The 21433-nt window shown below is 41.5% G+C and overlaps 1 protein-coding gene across 1 annotated transcript in view; it reads right to left on the bottom strand.

The window, feature by feature from the left end:
• CFAP251 (cilia and flagella associated protein 251) overlaps nt 1–21433 on the bottom strand; it is a 65765-nt gene that overhangs the window by 32005 nt on the left and 12327 nt on the right. The window contains exons 5-14 of the mRNA XM_087423339.1: nt 17324–17435; nt 16986–17066; nt 10002–10079; nt 8683–8733; nt 6327–6541; nt 4188–4382; nt 3202–3452; nt 2712–2863; nt 1390–1563; nt 91–275 (exon numbers count right to left, since the gene is read on the bottom strand). Coding sequence (XP_087279465.1) covers nt 91–275; nt 1390–1563; nt 2712–2863; nt 3202–3452; nt 4188–4382; nt 6327–6541; nt 8683–8733; nt 10002–10079; nt 16986–17066; nt 17324–17435 — 1494 coding nt within the window. The remainder of the gene's footprint in view (nt 1–90; nt 276–1389; nt 1564–2711; nt 2864–3201; nt 3453–4187; nt 4383–6326; nt 6542–8682; nt 8734–10001; nt 10080–16985; nt 17067–17323; nt 17436–21433) is intronic.

Below are 21433 nucleotides of genomic sequence, written 5' to 3'. Positions count from 1 at the left end.
TATGGGGGTCCTTAAGTTGGGACTTGAAATAAGCTGGGGGCTGAGAAACTGGTTTATGCACCACGTTAGTGGGAAGCTCCCGGTGCTTACCTGCACATTTTTGTGGTAGAATTAAAAAGTTTCACTTTGTAGCCACTGTTGCAAATAAGCAGGAAGAGTTCCTTGGTGAGTGGCGGGTACCAGACCATACAGGTGGGGTAGTTGCCCTGGTCAGTTCGGTGAATGTCCAGGACTTCCAGGTGGTCTTTGTAACTCTTGAGAAGATTATACTCGATCTGCAGAGGAGCCCAGATGGATACACACGAGGACTGAGCCAAATGAAATCAGCCAACAGTGCTTTTCTGGGGGGAGACAGTATCAGGCCTCCTAAAAGAATACATGCCTAGACTCTTATACCTCATAAGCTACCATTATGGAGAATTCATTATGAGCAAGATGATGAACTAAGTGCTCCAAAAACATCATGCCATTTAATACTAATGACTCCCCTGCAAAGTAGTACTATTTTGCCCACTTTACAAATGAGAAAACAGATGTTCACAGAGGTTCTGTGGCTTGCCCAGGGTCACACAGCTAAGAAGTGGTAGGATGAGAATTCAAATTTAGGTCCAACTGACTCCAAAACCTGAACTCTTACAGTTATGTTATACTGCTTCTCTTACCATTATCTTGGAACTCTTCCAGGGTAGGAATTAATTCATATCTAAATCTCAGCACCTGACAGTCATAAATTAGCAGCCTGCTGGATTTCACCCATAAGTAGGTTTTGGTGGCCAGACCAGCATGGATGGATGGATGGATGGATGCATGGATGGATGGAAGGGTGGATGGATAGATGGATGGATGGGTGGGTGGATGGGTGGATGGATGGATGGAATAAAAGGAAGGGAAGAAAGGAAGTTAAGATGGATGGATGGATACATTGATTGATTGACTTTGAATTCTTTTGGCTTGATCATGAACATCACATTTGCCAGGGTCCCTACCTTTCCCTCTTATCTCACATCCTCTATTAGTGTCACATTTAGGTAACAGCCTGGCCCCAAGCCCTGGACACAAAGAAAGCGTGAGTGAGTGTCGGCTTTCCAAATGTACACTGAGAGGTGAGGGTGGCTGAGTTCTTCGTGTTGTGGGGAACACCACCTCCCCGCCATCCAATGTGATGCTCCCCAGAAGCCTCCTCGCTCGGGAAATGAGTTCCCACGTGGCTTCACAGCCATGCTAAGGCAAAATGCCTCCTCAGAGAGGTTTATGCTACTTTGTTGTATATTTATCTTCTCCAACGAACACACAGACTGTGGGCCCAGTTCTATGCCAGACGCCAGGGATGTAGCAAGAATGAGACAAACACAGTCAAGTGACCAGGTAGACAAACCCTGAACAGCTCACCAGGACCCTGTCTTTCCCGAGGCTCAGCAGTCGAGGCTCATTGATGTCCAGGTGAAGCCCGAACAGGAGACTCTGGATGCTTTTGTGATGAGAACGAAGTCTCGCCAAATATTCCCAGACCCTTTGTCCGTTTTTGACTACCACCATGTAAACGGCCACAGTAAAATTTACATCCTGGATAGAAGCAAAAGAGCAGAAGTTATTCCTTTTTAAATTTTGTAACTTAAGAATCATCATTATTTTTTCATACTAATTTTGCTCTTAGAATATTTTATCCAAAAGAAATCTTAGTCTATCAGAGCAAGTAATAAAATAACGCCCATTTTACAGATGAAAAAATTTAGGTTAAAAGTAGGTAACTCACAAAGGTGATGAGGGAGACAGTATTTATCTGACACTACGGTCTTACTCTCCTTTCCAGCCCCCACCTCATTCTCTGCTGGAAACTGAAACCCTGACTCCTTCCGCCTTTGTTCTCCCTTCTCTTTATCCAGCTACTCAAAAGGTATGATTGAAAAAAAAAGTATGATGGCTGAGAGTGGAAGGGGTCAGAGAGTGGCTGAGACCAGCCTGAAGGGACCTGGGGCACCTGAGTCAGTGTGCGGACGGGAAGCACGAGGGACGGCTTTGGGCCTTTAAAAGTGTTGTGTACGCAGATCAGAACAGAGGCGACAAGAGAGCATTAGAAGGGACAACGGTTTAAGTGAAGACGGCTGTGTCCCCTGCCACCCAATATCAAGGCACGATGAGCACACTGCAGACCAGGAGAACTGGCAGGAAGAGGAGGTTAGAGGTCTAGGAAAATCTTCACTGAGATTAAGAGCCCTGTTCACAGAGGGAAGGAACAGAATCCAAAATACCAGTGGAAGACTTTGCTTTGAGATAAATGAGAATGTCATCTTGTCAAAATCAAAGGGAAAGATGAAAGACTGGATGCAGAGAAAGGGTTCCAAAAAACTAACAAACCAAAAATGAGCTGTCAGAGCAGCAGAATCCAAGTCTGGAAGTTCTGAGGCCCTGCTCTTGTTTTCAGGCAAAAGTCCTCCCACCTCCCTTACCCCTTTCTCTTTTTATGACAGCTTTATTGAGATATAATTCACACACCACACAATTCATCCGTTTAAAGTGTACAATTCAACGGGTTTTGGTATATTCAGAGAGTTATGCATCCATCATCACAGTTTTAGAGTGGTACTTCATGACCCCAAAAGAAACCCCGTACCCACTAGCAGTCACTCTCCATTTGTCCCCCAGTCCCCTTTCTCTTTTGGTTTTAAATAAGGTTGCTAACCCACCAGACAGTGCTCAGTGAAAATACTTACAGCAGTTGCCATATACTGGGAGTTATGGGAGAAGCTGATATGAGTCACGCTGGTTCTGGAATATCTGAAAGGCTCTGGGATTTCGTTTTCTAAGGACATGGCATCGAGAATGTAAACTGTCCCCTCCGTGAAGCCAGCTCCAAGAAGGGCCCCTGAAATCACAAGCCAGAGAACCAGGATCAAAAAGGAGCTCGTTCCCTTAGGAAACATGGACTCCGTGCCAGGCCTTGTCCTGGGTGCCGAGGAGACAGCAATAAACAGGACAGACAGAGTCCCTAGAAGGAGAAATCAACTGAAAGGCCTGACACCCTGGGATGAGTGCTCAGAGAGTACTAAGCACAGAGGGCTGCGGACGCAGAGGAGAAGCTGTCTCTTCTAACCTGGTGGGGAGAGTGGGGTCGAAATTCCTGGAGGTGTTACAGCCAACCAGCATAGCCATTGGGTCTGTTTTCGATTTAGAACCTAAAATAGGCTGATAAGATGAAAATACCTTCGGGGTTGTAGGTCAGACTTTGGACTCCAAGCCCCTTCTCAAAGACCCTGCTGAAAAGGTATTTTTTCTTTTCATAATCCCACACTTTGATCATCCCACAGAAACTCCCAATGGCGATGAGGGGTTGATACGGGTGGCAGGAGATGGCACAAATGGCATCCTTGGGCTCTACAAATAACTTCTCAAGTTTGGTCCCATCTGTCGTTAAGTGGTACACTGTTGCATCAGATGTTCCAATGATAAGATTCCTGTTTGCCATGGAGAAACCAAACAGTATCAATGTTTGCAGGGAATGGGGCACGCCAGCTATTCTTCTAATTGCACATGAAACGCCTCTGTCGTCTGTAATTTAGTGACATGATTAACCCAACATCTCCAAAAATATACCACTACCACCCAGCAGCCTCCATTTGCAAGTGAAAAAGCCCACATTTCCACATGTAAATTGAGTCATTAAGTATGCAGATGGACAGTCAGTTGTACAATTAGCTAATCTGCACATGCAAATATTCATTTGTGTATGCAAATACGGAGTTTGGTGCACACATACAGATGTGCCTGCAAATACTGCAAGGGTAATTAAGCAGACTCACAGATAATTCAGTCTTGAAATGTTATGGCTATTAATTATCAAATGCCTTTAACTGCAGTGCTAGGACAAACTCAGCTTCGAGAAGGAGACTAACCTACAGCAAAGGACTCCAGACGCAACAGAGGTGAGAGCTCAGGGATAAGCCCTTTCCAGCTCCCTGTCACTAAAAATCCTTCACAGGAAAATAATGTTGCATTTTAAAAAATGATTAAATAGTGATTATAATCAGACAAGGAGATCCACCTGCAAGCCAGGGAAAGGCCTGAGCAGGAAGGCCAGTTCCCTCTTTTCTATACCCCAGGAACAAGAGGAACATTCCACTCCACATAAACCGAAAGAAGACATCAATCACTTTTAACCATTCAAACGACTAGACTCATTAACAACTTACCTCACAATAAAAAGGTCACCTTTTAAAGTGCAGTCTGGAGGATAGTTTGATTTTTTGGTAGGAGGAGTTGCCGGGGTCTTTGAAAAGGACAGAGTTCTTATGGAGCTCAAGTTGAAGTGGCTGTACCAGTTAACAATGGACAGGGTGTGATCATAGAATTTAATGTTCCCCTTAACGTCACCTGTGACAATATAGCTGCAATGGAGAATAACATCAGTTTGTTAAATAACAGTAATAACTACCATCTATTGAACACCTAATTATATATCAGGCTCTGGACTCTGGTTGTTGTAAAAATTTCACTTAATACTGCCCTATGAGGCTGATTTTACTGTTATCTCACTTTATATCTAGGAAACTAAGGCTCAGAGAAGTTAAGAAATTCGCTCGAGGCCTGGGGTTGCCAGATTTAGCAAATAAAAATTCAGGATACCCAGTTAAATTTGAATTTCAGATAAACAATGAGTAATCTTTTAGCATAAGTATGTCCCAAATATGGCATGGGACATACTTATACCTGGCAACTCCATCAGGGCCACGTGGCTAGACCGTGCAGGGATCCAGGTGTGTCTAACACAACGTCCCTGCTCTCTGCTCTCCTCTTCCCTGCCCACCAAGATCAGCCACATGCCGTGGCGGTGGGCAGTGATTTACATTCTCTGCCGCAAGACTACAGATGATAACAGGGTCTGTCTACCAGCCCTCTGAAATCACACAGGCCGGCAATGGGATATAAGCCGCTTTATAGGAAGGCGCTGCTGTTAGAGCTATCGTAAAACCCCGTCCAGTCATCACAGCCAAAGGCAGTGCCGCGTGACAAAATGGCTTTTATTTCCAGTCCTCAGATCCATCCCAAATGGGCTTGTTTTTTTTTTTAAGCCTCTGACATAATTCTAATCATGAGGGGAGTAGAGGGATGAATTTCCTCTTTACATACGCAAAGTGATTAAATGAGGTTTCTGATTAATAAGCAAGGCAGGTGGGCAGAGTAATTGGCTAGAACATCTTTCACTGCCCTCTGCTGGACAGAAATGGCAAAACAGGCCAAGTGTTTTCAGAGACCTTTTCCTTCAAGGACTCCCTGGTCCTGGCTGGGTTTTATTTAACATGGAGAGGAGAATGGAGGCCTGGTCTTCACTGGGTCCTAACCCCCAACTAGTTAAAAGTTGATTGCATCAGCAATTGCAATTCCACTATTGTCTTTTCGCAACACGGAGTGAGGATGACAATTTGCATTTCTCTTTGTAAATCCATGCCGGGACCTCACTGTTGCCCTGTATTAAAAGAAAGGTAGAGGAAAGCAAATGGGCTTCTGGAAAGCGGATGGCACAGAGACTCCAATCATATGGGCAGGGTCCTCATCATTAGGCAATTTTCTCCACCACTTTTGGGAACTTTAGCATGCTAATAATGACTATTTTACCTAGAGCTCCCCTGTGCCAGACAGCGTGCTAAGAGTTTTACATGCCTTGTCTCACTAAATCCTCATAAAATCACTCTGAGATAGATAGTACTGTTACGCCCATTTTACAGATGGAAAAATGGAGGCTCAGCAAAGTTAAGTCCCTTGCCCAAGGTCACTCAGCAAGGAAGGGATGTATCTGGAATGTGAACCCTTTCTATCTGAGGCTGAGGCTTTTTTAATGATCAGCTGTAAGCCCCTACAGCCTCTCAAAATCAAAGAGTTAGTGAACTTGATAAAGTTCTGTTGTATTTCATCTTTTCATAATGAGTAAATGTTATTTTGTAATCAGACAGAACAATATAGCTATTCATATTATTTTCTTAAATTTAAAGTATGTAAAATTTAGGGTATAAAATAAGTCTAATTAGTGCAGAAGAAAAAAATCACTACTTTTTGTTTCACCGACACAAAGAGATTTTTTAAAGTAATACATGCCCATGATTTAAAAAAAAAAGTAAACCAATTAGTACAAATGAGACTAAAAAAGAAGTAAATCCACCCCCATCCTTGAACCTAGTTCTTAGTTTTTTTCCTTAGAGGCAACCAACATTCCCAGTTAATTGCGACTCTCCCCAGAAATATTCTATGCATATACATAATATGTGTATACATCCAAAAGGGTTTTAGAATACTTTTATAATCATCTATAGCTACTTTCTAATTAAGATAATTACCTATCAACTGTAGTAAGCACAGTGATACTCTCTCTCTGCAAATGAACCAATTTACAAGGTTTGATATAGGGTAAGTTCAAAGAGGTGGAGGCAGACGATGGTGGGCGGTAAATGTCCCAGACAACCAGCTTCCCCTCCATTGTTGCCGAGAGTATTTGTGTTAAATTCAGATGAAAGATGGACTGGCTATATTTTCCCACAAGCTTGTTGAATGTCTGCATTTCAAAAGACAGGTTATGAGTTACCGTTGGTAATAAATATAAAACAAAGCATTTATCAACACAGCGTTTTATAATATTACACTGAAATATAGTAGAAAAAAGATAAAGTAAAAAAAAAAAAATCACTAAAAAAACCTTCCCCCATGGATTGCCATGGTCCAGGCAGTTCTGAACCTCTCAAGGTTTGCTAAGAGCAAGTGAACGGTTATGTGCATACTGTCAATTACACTGTTTGCTTAAAGCAAATGAAAAAGTGGTCACTGTTTATACCTGTTCAACTCTCTTATTGAGGTTTCAGAGACTGATAAAGAAACTAATGCCTATAGTGAGCAAAAGTAAGCTCCAGTTATAAAATATCATAATTCTCCCAGTCTCCTTTTGATCATAAATTATTTTCCCATCAGTAGAAATTAAGTACTGTACATAGAAATGCCCTTAAGACTATTAAATTTGTGCTAGATAAAATAAGGCACGAGGCCATCTTTCTTAGAGAATGTCTTAGACATGAAGTATAGAAAGAACCCAGAGCAGTGAGTGAAGCCCCTCAGCGAACGTTTAGCAAATAAATAAATGAAACTCAGCAATCTGTCATATGACACAGTAATCTGCTGCCCATTCTCTAATTAGGCAGAGAAGATCCTAGGGTTTACTTCTTCTGACTTGAACACAAGAGGGTCAGTAAAGTGACAAGTGGTCAAGCAACAGCATCACGATCTTTCTAAGAGCAGCACTATTTCCATTTTTATCATTTCAAATCACAGTGGGTCCTCGTTAATTGTGGATTCCGTATTTGTGAATTTAACTACTGGCTGAAGTTTATCTGTAACCCCAAATCATCCTCGTAGCACTTTCACAATCATTTGCAGACGTGTACACGTGCAGAGTGGTGAAAAATTTGATGTTCCCAGCCAAGGCCTAACAAGGCAACACTTTGCCTTCTTGTTTCAGCTCATACTAGAAACAACTGTCCTTTTCACGGTCTGTTTAGTGCCACGTTGTTTGCATTTTTTTTAACGTTTTTTGTTGGTAATTTTAGTATTTAAATTGGCCCCCAAACATTGTACTGAAATACATTTATCAACACAGCGTTTTATAATATTACACTGAAATATAGTAGAAAAAAGATAAAGTAAAAAAAGTGTTCCTAAGCACAAGAAGGTTGTGATGTGCCTTACAGGGAATATACCCGTATTAGATAAGTGTCATTCAGGCATGAGTTCTGATGCTGTTGGCTGTGAGTCCCATGTTAATGAATCAACATTATATATTAAATATGGTGTCTTTCAACAGAAACATACATAAAAAAAGATTATGTATCTGTCAGTTGATGAAAATGTTGTGACCATAGGCTGGCAGGCACCTATTCCTGTATTTCTCCTAGGAGCAATGATTCAGTATGCGCTAATTGTGGTCTGCAGAGATTTTATAGAACATAACTGCCACAAATAACGAGAATCGACTATATTTATTTTTTGATACTTTGATTTATGAAAAACAGAGTTTGCAGACAGAATAATCTTTCTTGTGTCCATCTGGCTTATCTTTTTTTTTTTCTCTTGGCATCCTCTCTTAAAAAATAAACTTCTATAAGTCATACCAAGAGCGAAGGAAGGAAGCAGAAAAATCACCATAATGTTCTCACTGCAGGAGACAGGACTTGAGTTCCGTCTCAGATGAAACAGCTGGAGGCAAGCAGGCAAGATAAATGTTTCCTCCAATACCTGGTTCACCACCTTTCTATCGGCTCTTAAACATCTAAATATCCAGTATCATTTTTTATTACTGAAAACTCAGCAGCTTAAAAGAGACCCACTCATGTTCAACCACTATCCTCACACCACTCCAGTTAACTTTCTTTCTTCGTCACATGCACACATATATTACAAAAGCCATCACTTTTTTGAATATTTTTTCATGGTAGTAAACTTTCTTTTCCACAACATTTTATTTTTAATAATAGTTCCATTATTTCAACTGACAATTCAATATGGTAAAGGACCAAGTAAATTTTTCAAATTGTTTCCCAGTGGCTCAATATCAAGACATACAGAGAGGAGCCCAAAGTGACGAAGCTTACACATCCATATTTGTTCTCCACAAAATTAGACGCATAAAAACACAACAGGCATACTCACTTTTTCTGTTAAAAGTGGGGCACTGTGAACAAGTATATCTCCCTCTTCATACTGACAAACACAGAAAAAATAATCACTACTAAAAAAAGACCTGGTTTCCAAAAGAAGAACTACATAATAACAAAATCAAAACAAATGCATCTAAACGGGGTGGGAGCTTTGCACCTTCTACAGGTAGGAGAACCCACTGCCTCCAGGAATATCTAAAAACATTCTGGAAGAAAAGCAAATACATAAAAAATGCCACAAATGACTGTGACTTTCAGTGGTAGTTAAGGGAAATCTGAATTCTACATTTATAAGGCTTTAAAGCTATAATAAATATCTGAAGTAATGACTATCACTGAAAATCAGCGATTCTATGTGTTTTTGTTTTGCATTTCTTATTGAGGCAAAATTCATAACATAAAATTAACCATTTTAAAGTGTACAATTCAATGGCACGTTAACAATGTTGTGCAATCATCATTCTATCTAGTTCCATGACACTTTCGTCACCCGAAAAGGAAGCCCCTTATCCATTAAGCAGTCACGCCCCACTCCCCCCCTACAGCCCCTGACAACCACCATTCTGCTTTCTGTCTCTATGTGTTTACCTATTCAGGACATTTCATATCAATGGAATCATACAGTATGTGGCTTTTGCATCTGGCTTCTTTCATTTAGCCTAACGTTTTCAAGATTCATCCATGTTGTAGCATATGTCAGTACTTCATTCCTTTTAATGGCTAAATAATATTTCATTGTATGGATAGACCACATTTTGTTTACCCATTCATCTGTTGATGGACATTTGGTTTGTTTCTACCTTCTGGTTATTGCAAATAATGCTGCTGTTATGAACATTTGTGTATAAGTATTTGTTTGAATGCCTGTTTTCAATTCTTTTGGGTATATATCTAGGAGTTGCTGAGTCACATAGTAATTTTATGTTTAACTTTCGATGTTTTGTTAATCTCATGATTTTGCCCTGTGTCAGAATACATATCGCTGATCTGTTTGCTAATTCCTTTCTAAAAGGGAATAAAGTTCAAGATCTTGAAAAACCCTATATTTTAGACCTGTTAACTACATTCAAATAAATATCTGCCTCATTAATTTAAAAAACTTAAATGAAATTTAAATTATCTGCTTATGATTTAATATGCTAATTTCCAATGGGACTAGAATAAATACTATAATTAAATCAAAACATTTTAATAGATATTTATTGCTTCCTAAGTAGATACTATATTGTTACATTACCAAAATGTCTATACTCAAAGAATGAATATATACTTGTCCATACATTTAAAACAAATCAAAATATTTCTACTTACCCACAAATAATATATTGCCTGTGTTTTACTATTGCTCACCAATTCTTTATTATTTGTTGGATTAAAAGTAAGGTAGTTCTGAAATATAAAGTATAGAAATATATTACATTATAATAAATTTTCTGTTTCTCTCTGGTTAAGCTGAATTTTAAAATTAAATAATATTTTTTATTAAAATAAATAACTGAGTAGGAATATAAAACAGAAAAGACATGGCATTTTGTAAGCAATAGGAATATAATTTGAACACTGAGTGTTAAAATTAATGGTCTCAAATGTGATCCCTTTCTTATTTAGTCTTACTTGTTATAGTTCATCACCTATAAATTAGAACAAACAAAAGTAAACCAGTATTCACCAATAACCTCTATTCTGTGTCCTTTCGGACAAAAACGGCTACATACACATTTCTAAATTTGACAGGGCCACAAGGTGACTTGGAATGAATGCAAAATATTGGAAAGAGATTCTGATTCCTGCCAAGATGGTGAATAAATAAATGGGTTGCCTGGCTCCCTTCCCAAAAATCAACCCTGCAGAAACCACAGGAAGGAGGGATACATGAAGGCATGAAACTAAACAATAACAACAACAAAAAGTGAGAACTCTCTGGGAAGACTTAAGACATACGTCTTGAAATGGTACGTGTGTGGGGGAGAGTGGCTGCAGCTAAGATGAAGGGCTCCAGGCAGCAACACTGAGAGAAACTGGTTAGAGAAAAGCTTTTTAAGTTCCATTCCTGCCACTTCCACCCCATCTCCTATTCCTTGCCTCCTGCTTGCTGCTTCACTTCAGGAAGGTGAACTACTAAGGCCAATGTCAGAGAATTACTATCAGAACAGCACAGAAGCCAGGTGAGGCCAAGAACTGATGAAAGCAAGTGCATGGAGGAGACCTCAGAGAGGCTGAAAATCAGCCTCAAATCACCTCAATCTCTGATTAGATCCAGGTGACCACTTCGCCAGATGCCTGTAAGAATCGAAAGTAAGTCTTCCTTGGAGGAAGTTATCCTGAGCCTCAAATTACTCCTATACTTTTTAAAGCATAATGGGCACTCAATGAAAAATAACTGGCATATGAACAAGACATACCCAAATAACTGAAAACTAAGGGGGAACAGCAATCAATAGAAAGAGACCCCGGAGATCCAGATTTTGGCATTATCACACACAGATTCGACAATAACTCTGATTAACATGTGCAAGAAAATAGAGGACAGGATGGATAATCTCAGCAGATAACTCTATGTAAAAAAAGAATCAAATGGAAATTCTAGACCTGAAAAAATGATTTTAAAAACTCAAAATGAGGTTTAAAAGAAAACTAGATATAGCCAAAGAAACGATTAGTCAATAGAAAAGGAAGATAAATTATAGGAGAAAATATCCAGACTGTAGCATAAGGAGACAAAAGAATATAAAATAAAGAGAAGAAAAAATGGAAAGGTCTAATTTAATGTAATTAGAGTCCCAGAAGGAGAGGAAAGAATGTGGCAGAAGTAATGTATAAGGAGACGATGGCTGAGAATTCTCCAAAGCTGAGGAAAAACATGACATCCTAGGTTCAAAAAACCCCAAGGGATAAGTTTTTGTTTTTGTTTTTTAAATCAACAACATACCCCAAAACACACAGACACATCATTGAACAAACTGCTGAAAACCAAGAGAATATCTTAAAAGCACCCAGAGGGGGAAAAAAAGACACAACTTTCTAAAGAAAGAACAATACGATTGATGGTTGACTTCTCAAGAGAAATGATGTATGTCAGAAGGCAATGGAATAATATCATCAAGTTACTGAAAGAAGATGACTACCAACCTAGAATTCTATACTTACGGAAAATGTCCTTCAAAAATAAAGACAATTACCAAGAGAAAGGAAAGTATACATCGCTACAAAGACTTGTACATGAATGTTCACACAGCTTTATTTTCAATAGCCACAAACAGGAAACAACCCAAATGTCCATCAACAGTGAACAGATAAATTGTGACATATCCATTCAATGCACTGCTATTCAGCAATAAACAAGAATAAACTATTGATACGTGTAACAACATGGATGAATCTCAAAAATTAAGTTGGGTGAACAAAACCAGAGGCCTCCACAAAAACAGTCCATTTATATAAAATTCTAGAAAATTCAAACTAACAAACATTAATAAACAGGAGGGTAGATGTTGGGAGATGGAAAAAGGGATCAGATCATACCTCGGAGGCCCATAATAAGGATTTCTGATTTTATTCTAAGGACAATGGAAACTCATTGAAGGATTTTAAGTAAGAGAGTGATAGAATCTGTTTTTCTTATTTTAAAAGTATCACCCTGACTGCTGTGGCAAGACTGGTAGGGGTGCAGCAGGAGTGACAGCAGAGACATCGGCTGGAAGGACATCGTCACGCAGGGAGAGATGACTGTAGTCTGGACTACTATGGTGGCAGTGGAGATGGAGAGGAGAAGAAGGATTTCAGGATATATCTTGGATGTAAATACTTCTTAAAGCCTTGGGAACGGATGAGAATACCTAAGAAGAGAGTGTAGCAAGAAGAGGAGGAAAAAGAAGAGCTCTCAGAAGGAAACCCTGAGGAACACCAACATTTAGAAGGTGTGCGAATGAAAGAGGGAGACCCCACAAAGGAGCCTCAGAAAGAACGGCCAGGGCCGGCCTCGTGGCTTAGCGGTTAAGTGCACGCGCTCCGCTACTGGTGGCCCGGGTTCGGATCCCGGGCGTGCACCGACGCACCACTTCTCTGGCCATACTGAGGCCGCGTCCCACATACAGCAACTAGAAGGATGTGCAACTATGACATACAACTATCTACTGGGGCTTGGGGAAAAAAAAGAGGAGGATTGGCAATCGATGTTAGCTCAGAGCCGGTCTTCCTCAGCAAAAAGAGGAGGATTAGCATGGCTGTTAGCTCAGGGCTGATCATCCTCACACACACACACAAAAAAAAAGAATGGCCAGTGAGACACAGGCAAAGTGTCTTGTGAGCCCACTGTGAAGGGTGCAACTGAGGATTTAACAATGTTCATGTGATTTGGGAACACCAGTGACCATGATAAGCATAGTTTTGGTAGAGCCATGGGTGGGTAGAAGACAGATGAAAAGAACCAAAATGTCCATCAACAGTAGGATAGCTAAGTAAGTTGTGTTATACTCAAAGAGTGCAAAACTATACAGCAGTGAAAGTGAATGAATTATAGCTCAAGAATCAACATGGATGAATCTCAAAAACAATGCTGAGCAAATGAAGCAATACTAGTCTGATTCCAAATATATAAAGCTCAAAAACAGGTAAAGCGAAATAAGATAGTATTGAGGGATACATATATTGCTGGAGAAAAGTAGAAAGAAAAGTAAGAGAAAGTATAGCTCAAAATTTGGGATAGTGGTTAACTTTAGGGAGCAAAGTTAGGGATGAGATTGAGGAAGGGGAACAAAGGGGGCTTCTAGGGCTTAGGGAACATTCCATTTCTTGATCAGTGGTAAGCACACAGGTACATTTTGTTTTCTTCCTTAAAATGTACACATTTTGCATATTTGCCTTATTTAACAATAAAAATACAAAGCGATCAAATATTTCTTGCAAGAAAAAAAAGTAAATGAGATGGAGAAGTAGAGAAAGCAAGTGTAGACAGCTCTAAGAAGTTTTACTGTGAAGAGGAGGAAAGGGCCATAGCTGGAAGGAGATGTGGGGTCAAATGAGTTCTTTTTTTTTTTTTTTTTTTTCAGATTTTATTTATTCATTTTTTCCCCCCAAAGCCCCAGTAGATAGCCGTATGTCATAGGTTCACATCCTTCTAGTTGCTGCACGTGGGACTCGGCCTCGCGTTGGACAGAGAAGTGGCGCCTTGGGGCTTGCCCGGGATCCGAACCCGGGCCGCCAGCATCAGAGCGCGCGCACCTAACCGCCAAGCCACGGAGCCGGCCCTCAAATGAGTTCTTGAAGGATGAGAGACACGGAAGCATGTTTATTTGCTGATGGGGATGACCCCCTGGTAGAGGAAGAGCTGACAGCTGCAGGAGGGGCCTGGAGTAAGAGGGAAGGGATCTGGCCCCTCCTCTTAATTAGAGGCGTAAAGAGAAGACAGTGATGTTGCAGTAGGTTGCAGGCTTGGGAGTGAGACTAGGCTGGTGTTTGTATCTGATGGCTTCCATTTTCTCAATGAAATACGAGGGAGGCCATCAGCCGAGAGTGAGGGAAAGGCGTGGGAGGTGTGAGGAGAAGGTGTGAAACTGTTGTCTCTAGACAGCCTACTAGATCAGCCAGGCAGGGCTGAGAGCTCTCTCAAAATCTGTGACTGAGTTCCAAGTAAAATGAAATCAGCTCGGTGGGGTGGTTCTCCCCAGCCACATCCAGCCTGCTCAGTACAGGTACAGAGAAGGACAGTGGTGGAGTTCATCCAGAACTGGGGTGCCTCTGCAGTGCTGTCCAAAGTGCTTTCCGTGATGAGGGAGATGTTCTATAATCTGTGTTATCAAAAATGGTAGCCACTAGCCACACGTGCCTGATGAGTACTCGAAATGTGGCTAGTGAAACTGAGGAAATGAATTTGTAGTTTCATTGAATTTTAATCAATTTAAATTTAAATAGCCACATCTATTTAGCAAAGCTGATGCAAAGTCAGCACATAAAAATCAGTTTTACTTCTATAAACTAGCAATGAACAATCTGAGAAGGAAATTAAGAAAACAGCTCCAGGGCCGGCCCTGTGGCTTGGCGGTTAAGTGCGTGCGCTCCGCTGCTGGCGGCCCGGGTTCGGATCCCGGGTGCGCGCCGACGCACCGCTTCTCCGGCCATGCTGGGGCCGAGTCCCACATACAGCAACTAGAAGGATGTGCAGCTATGACATACAACTATCTACTGGGGCTTTGGGGGGAAAATAAATAAGTAAAATCTTAAAAAAAAAAAAAAAAGAAAACAGCTCCACTTATAATAGCACCAAAAAAAAAAAAAAGGAATAAATTTAACCAAGAAGGTGAAAGATTTGTACACTGAAAACTACAAAACACTGCTGAAGGAAATTAAAGAAGACATAAAGGGAAAGACATCCCATACTCATGGATGGGAAGACAATACTATTAAGATGACAATACTACCCAAAGTGATCTATACAGATTCAATACAATCTCTATCAAAATCCCAAAGGAATTTTTTGCAGCAATAGAAAAATCCATCCTAAATAGCCACGTATGGCTGGTGGCTACTGTATTAGGGCAGCTTTAAGAAGTAAGGATGGGGGGGACCGGCCCAGTGGCGCAAAGCAGTTAAGTTCCCACGCTCCGCTGTGGCAGCCCAGGGTTCGACGGTTTGGATCCCGGGCGTCACCGACACAGCGCTTGTTAAGCCATGCTGTGGTGGCGTCCCATATAAAGTGGAGGAAGATGGGCATGGATGTTAGCCCAGGGCCCGTCTTCCTCAGCCAAAAAAAAAAAAAAAAAAAAGAGGAGGATTGGCATTGGATGTTAGCTCAGGGCTGGACCTCCTCACAAAAAAAAAAAAAAAAAAAAAAAAATAGAAAGGATGGGGCCAGCCCGGTGGCGTAGCAGTGAAGTGTGCGCGCTCCACTTCAGTGGCCCGAGAGTTCACAGGCCCAGATCCTGGGAGCGCCCCGACGCACCACTTGTCAAGCCATGCTGTGGTGGCGTCCCATATAAAGTGGAGGAAGATGGGCATAGACGTTAGCCCAGGGCCAATCTTCCTCGGCAAAAAGAGGAGGATTGGCATCAAATGTTAGCTCATTGCTGATCTTCCTCACAGAAAAAAAAAAGTAAGGAAATTTTTTTCGGGGAGCAGGGGGAATGTTGGCAGGGGAGGAGAGAAGTTGGGCATAGAGCTGCATGATGACGTGCACCTTGCTGAGTCTAATCACCCAGATGCCCTGTTTGGACTCTAGTTTCCAAAAGCCGGGTAGGTACTTAACCACAGTGTCTGGCACATAGCAGGTACTCAATAAATGTATGATGAACAAAGGATGCAAGGAGGAATGAGACAATGTAGAACAGCAGTAAACTTTCTGGGTGTCATTGGCAAGGTACCTCACGCAAACTGAGAATAATAATAACTTCCCTCGGGGCCGGCCCCGTGGCTTAGCGGTTAAGTGCGCGCACTCCGCTGCTGGCGGCCCGGGTTCGGATCCCGGGCGTGCACCGACCAACTGCTTCTCTGGCCATGCTGAGGCCGCGTCCCACACACAGCAACTAGAAGGATGTGCAGCTATGACATACAACTATCTACTGTGGCTTTGGGGGGAAAATAAATAAATAAATAAAATCTTTAAAAAAAAAAATAATAACTTCCCTCTATTAAGAACAGTTAAGTGCATGCTTCTAGAATAAGCAAGGCTGCTAGCTGGGTGACTTCAGACAAATTAGTTAATAATTAATAGTAGTATTCCACACATATTACTATATAGTAATATCTCCTCCCCAGCATGTTTGCATGGATTATGTGAGATACTGTATGTAAAGAACTTAGCAGAATCTGGCAAATAATAACTGCTCATGGGGTCAGCCCCGTGGCTTAGCGGTTAAGTGCACACGCTCCGCTGCTGGCGGCCTGGGTTCAGATCCCGGGCATGCACCGATGCACCGCTTCTCCGGCCATGCTGAGGCCGCGTCCCACACACAGCAACTAGAAGGGTGTGCAACTATGACATACAACTATCTACTGGGGCTTTGAGGGGGGAAAAAAAAGGAGGATTGGCAATAGATGTTAGCTCAGAGCCGGTCTTCCTCAGCAAAAAGAGGGGGATTAGCATGGATGTTAGCTCAGGGCTGATCTTCCTCACAAAAAAAAAATAAATTACTGCTCAAAAAATTAGCTATTATTATCAAAAATAAAATGAGATCATGGATACGAATGTGTTTTTAAAAAGCTCTACTGCATCATAACAAAACTTTATTACAACAAAAAGTAGTTTTGACCTGGCTTCAGTATAAGTTTAGGTAGATCTTTACAGGCTCAGACTGAACTCACCTGAAAACCATACTCTTTGGGAAGATCAAGAGTACATGCTGGTGTTTCCACAGCCAAAGTCCACCTCCAGATGCAAACTTTCTGTAAGGGACAGCAGACAGAGGAGGATGAGAAAGCCGAAAGTTTCTGAAAGCTGCTGAAGTAACCTACACCTCCTGTGGTAACCCTGTAACTTCGGTTAACTGAGCATAGCAGTGGGAGCTAAGCCAGAGGCAGGGAGCCCCTGACAACATGCTGTGGAGTCCAGTCATCCCCTGAGAGCATCACAGACGCCACGCAGCCTGAGCAGAGCTGCTCACGGGGATGCTCGTGACAGGCTGCCCCAAAGGGCCCTGTACCTGGATTTCAGCATCTGAGATGGTTGCCAGATACTTAGCATCGCGGGTAATGGCCATGGTCCTGATGCCGTTACCTTCTGGGCAGCTGTCAAATATTGTGTGCACAGGAATACTGCAAAACAGGATGGGGAACAAGCATTTGCTGGGGTCTACCTTGCTTCTCAGAGGGACCCGCTTCAAAAACCAACTATGAATAAACAAATGTAGTCCATCCATACATGGAATATGATTCATCCATAAAGAGGAATGAAGCACTGACACCTGCCACAACATGGATGGACCTTCAAAAGATCATGCTAAGTGAAAGAAACCAGTCTCAAAAGGCCACATATTGCATGATTCCATTGATATGAAATATCCAGAACAGGTACATCCATAGAGACAGAAAGCAGATTAGTGTTTTCCAGAGGCTGGGGAGAGAGAATGGGGAGTGACTGCTAATGGAGACGGGGTTTCCTTTTGGGGTGATGGAAATGTTTTAGAACTAGATAGAGGTGGTGGTTGCACAACATTGTGAATGGACTAAATGCCACTGAATAGTACACTTTAAAATGGTTAATTTCATGTTATGTGAATTTTACCTCAATAATTAAAAAAAAAAACAACCTAACAGGGCAGCACATAAACGTGCTATTTGCTCTCCTGGTGAACTCTGGTCTCTCATGTGTTACTGAGGGCTGATTCTGGGCCGGCATGAAGGAAGAAAATGTGAGAAAAGATGCCAAGGACAACATCCAAGCTTCAGGAAGACGGGCATTCTCCTCCATAATTGGCAATGTAGATGAGCACAAGTTTTCTAGACAGCAATTTAGCTGTATCTATCAAAATTTTAATTGCGCATATCCTACGACCCAACAATTCCACTTCTTCAACATTTTCGCAGAGAAATAAAAGCAAAGGTAAACAGAGATAAATGTAAATTCACGTTCATTGTGGCACTGCTTTAACAGCGAAAAATCTGGAAACAACACAAATATCCACTGATACGGCAATTGTGAAAAAATATTATGACATAACCATATAATGAAAAACTATGCCACTCTCAAAAAGAATCGGGTAGATTTGGGAAAGTGACCAAAATTTTGCGAAAAAAGTAAATTGCAAAATGGTATACAAAGCATGATTCTGAGTGAGTACGTGTGAGTGTGTATGTGTGTATTTATACGTATAGAAAGAAGTCTGGAGGAACAGACTCTAAACTAAACAATGGTGACTCTGGAGACAGGTTTGGGTGAGGAGGGATTTCCATTTTTTTTTTACTTATACACTGCTGTACTGTGTCACTGGCAAGTCTTGAGAACTATAAGAAGCAGACACAGCCTTGACACAGGCAGAATTTAATTAGATGATATTTAAATAACTAAGAGAGCCAAAGAAATGCAAGAAACAACGAAGCAGTGATGGAAGTAAATCGTAATGTTGGGTGGTCCCTGACTTCCACTGCAAGTCCAGAGTGGGTGGTAGGAAGACTTACCCCAGGAGCGGGGGCTATCAGCTCCCCACCTTTTGTTTCAGTGTGGAGCCCTTGTTACAACAAATACAAACAGGCCTCAGTATGTCATATCAGTGTCCCAACTGGCTGGAACCAAGTCTGCGCCCCAGCTGAAGGCCTGTCGGGTGCTCTGTCACTCGAGGAACTTCATCCCACTGAGAAGTAATCCCAAAAATTCACTTGGGAAGGCAGTCCTAAAATTGTTGGGAATGACATAATAATGTCCATAGTGGGAGAATGTGTCTCATCACTGGGGATCTTTAGAATTAAATATAGAGAAGATGGAGGCAGTTGGACCTGTACTATTAACATATTTGTGACGGGCCGGCCCCGTGGCTTGGCGGTTAAGTGCGCATGCTCCGCTGCTGGCGGCCTGGGTTCAGATCCCAGGCGCGTACCGACGCACCGCTTCTCTGGCCGTGCTGAGGCCGCGTCCCACATACAGCAACTAGAAGGATGTGCAGCTGTGACATACAACTATCTACTGGGGGAAAATAAATAAATAAATAAAAATTATAACATATTTGTGACAAGAGAATTTGTTTTTTTTTTAGGAATGGGTGATGATTAAGAGAATTTAACATATCAGAGTCTCTAACATATTAGATTTGTGACTCTAATGTAGAGTCTGTAGTTGATTTAGACTTGTGATTTTAAATTCAAATCGTATTAGGTTTATAAATAATATTAGAACACTTAGGAGAACTTAAGATTTGCCATATTTATGTCTAACTTATTAGATTTACAAGAATTACTTAAGTACTGGCAAAGGATTTATTTGTTAATCAGACTACTAAAGGACTTAAAGATAAAACTGAATATATTCAATTTCTAAATCCAGCTTAAAATGTTTAAAAGGAGTTAATTATCAAATTTGTAAGTGGGGCCAAACAATAATCAAAACCTCCTTAAAGGCAATTGCAAAAATATGCTAGATTTATAAATAGAGTAAGATTTATAAGTTAAATGAAAAGCTTAAGGAAGAAGTATGGTTTTAAGTTTATCACTTCAATAAAGTGAATATTAATTCTAAAACCAAATAATCTTTTCTGGGTCCCAAAGTTGTCATTTGTGATATCGTAAAACTCATATTAACATGTTGTTTGAATTGTTAACCAGAGATATGCTTTACTTCGTAAATTACTTTGTAATAGAAAAAAAAAAAAAATGACTGCCAGAGTCACCCCCAGTCTAGTGGGGGAGACAGGTTTACAAACAAGAAAAAGGCAAAGAATAAACACTTCGTAAGGGAGCCAGCTCTGCCTGGGGAGGGGGAGCTGTCAGCAACAGCTTCAGAGAAGAGATACCTGAGGGACCCACACTTCCTGCCTTCGGACTTCCTGCTGCAGGAGACAGGCACTGTCCCTCGAGCATAGGTCGCATGTCCCATTACTTGCAGCTGAAAGCACGTAATGGCTACAGATGGACGGCTAGGCGTGCAGACGGGGAACCTCCCTTTCTGGGGGAAGCGTTCACACAGCTACAACGCAAGGTGCGTATTCCCTGTAACACAGGCGGGGTCGGCAATAGGCAGCCTCTGAAGGTTTTTGTTTGTTTGTTTTTGTTTTTTGTGAGGAAGATGAGCCCTGAGCTAACATCCATGCTAATCCTCCTCTTTTTGCTGAGGAAGACTGGCCCTGAGCTAACATCTATTGCCAATCCTCCTCCTTTTTTTCCATTTTTCTCCCCAAAGCCCCAGTAGATAGTTGTATGTCATAGTCGCACATCCTTCTAGTTGCTGTATGTGGGACGTGGCCTCAGCATAGCCAGACAAGGGGTGCATCGGTGCGCGCCTGGGATCCGAACCCGGGCCACCAGTAGCGGAGTGCGCGCACTTAACCGCTAAGCCACGGGGCCGGCCACACCCTCTGAAGGGTTTTAAGCAGGGGAGCAACACAGACAGATTTTGCATTCGGGAAAAGGTCATGCTCAAAATGTTGTGCAGATAAATCAAATGATGATACATGATAATGTCCATATATGCGTATTTAAAACAACAGCAAATGTTCTGGAAGGAAACACACCAAACTGACTTCCTCTAGGAAGAGGACTAGGATTGGAGATGGTAGCCAAAGGAGACTTTAGCTTTCAATTAAAACGATGGTTTAAAAATCAACAAGATGAATGGATAAACAAAATTGGTATATCCATGCAATGGAATCTTAAACAGCTATAAAAAGGAAAGAAGTATTGATTCATGCTACAACACGGAAGAACTTTGTAAATATTGTGCTAAGCAAAAGAAACATTACGCAGACACAAGAAGCCACATATTGTATGATTCCATTGACACGAAACGTCCAGAATAGCCAAATTGACAGAGACAGAGAGATTAGAAGCTACCAGGGGCTGAGGGGAGGAGAATGGGGAGTTCGTCGGTACAGAGTTTCTGTCTGGGGCAACGAAAATGTTCCGGAAATAGTGGTGATGGTTGTACAACATTGTGAATGTAATTAATGCCACTGAATTGTACATTTAAAAATGGTTCATTGTCATGGAAGCTGGGTTGAAGAGTGAAAGCACAGGGAGAGAGATCAGTTAGGAGGCTGTTGCAACAGCCCAGGCATTAGAGGATGGACAGAGGCAGTGGGGATGGGTTCAGAAGTCAACTGGGACAT

Source organism: Ceratotherium simum, chromosome 35 (assembly GCF_057802395.1).
Source record: "Ceratotherium simum simum isolate JZ-2026a chromosome 35, ASM5780239v1, whole genome shotgun sequence".
Lineage (NCBI taxonomy): Eukaryota > Metazoa > Chordata > Mammalia > Perissodactyla > Rhinocerotidae > Ceratotherium > Ceratotherium simum.
The sequence above is the reverse complement of the archived record's forward strand: the minus strand, read 5'-3'. Positions and strand labels throughout refer to the sequence as shown.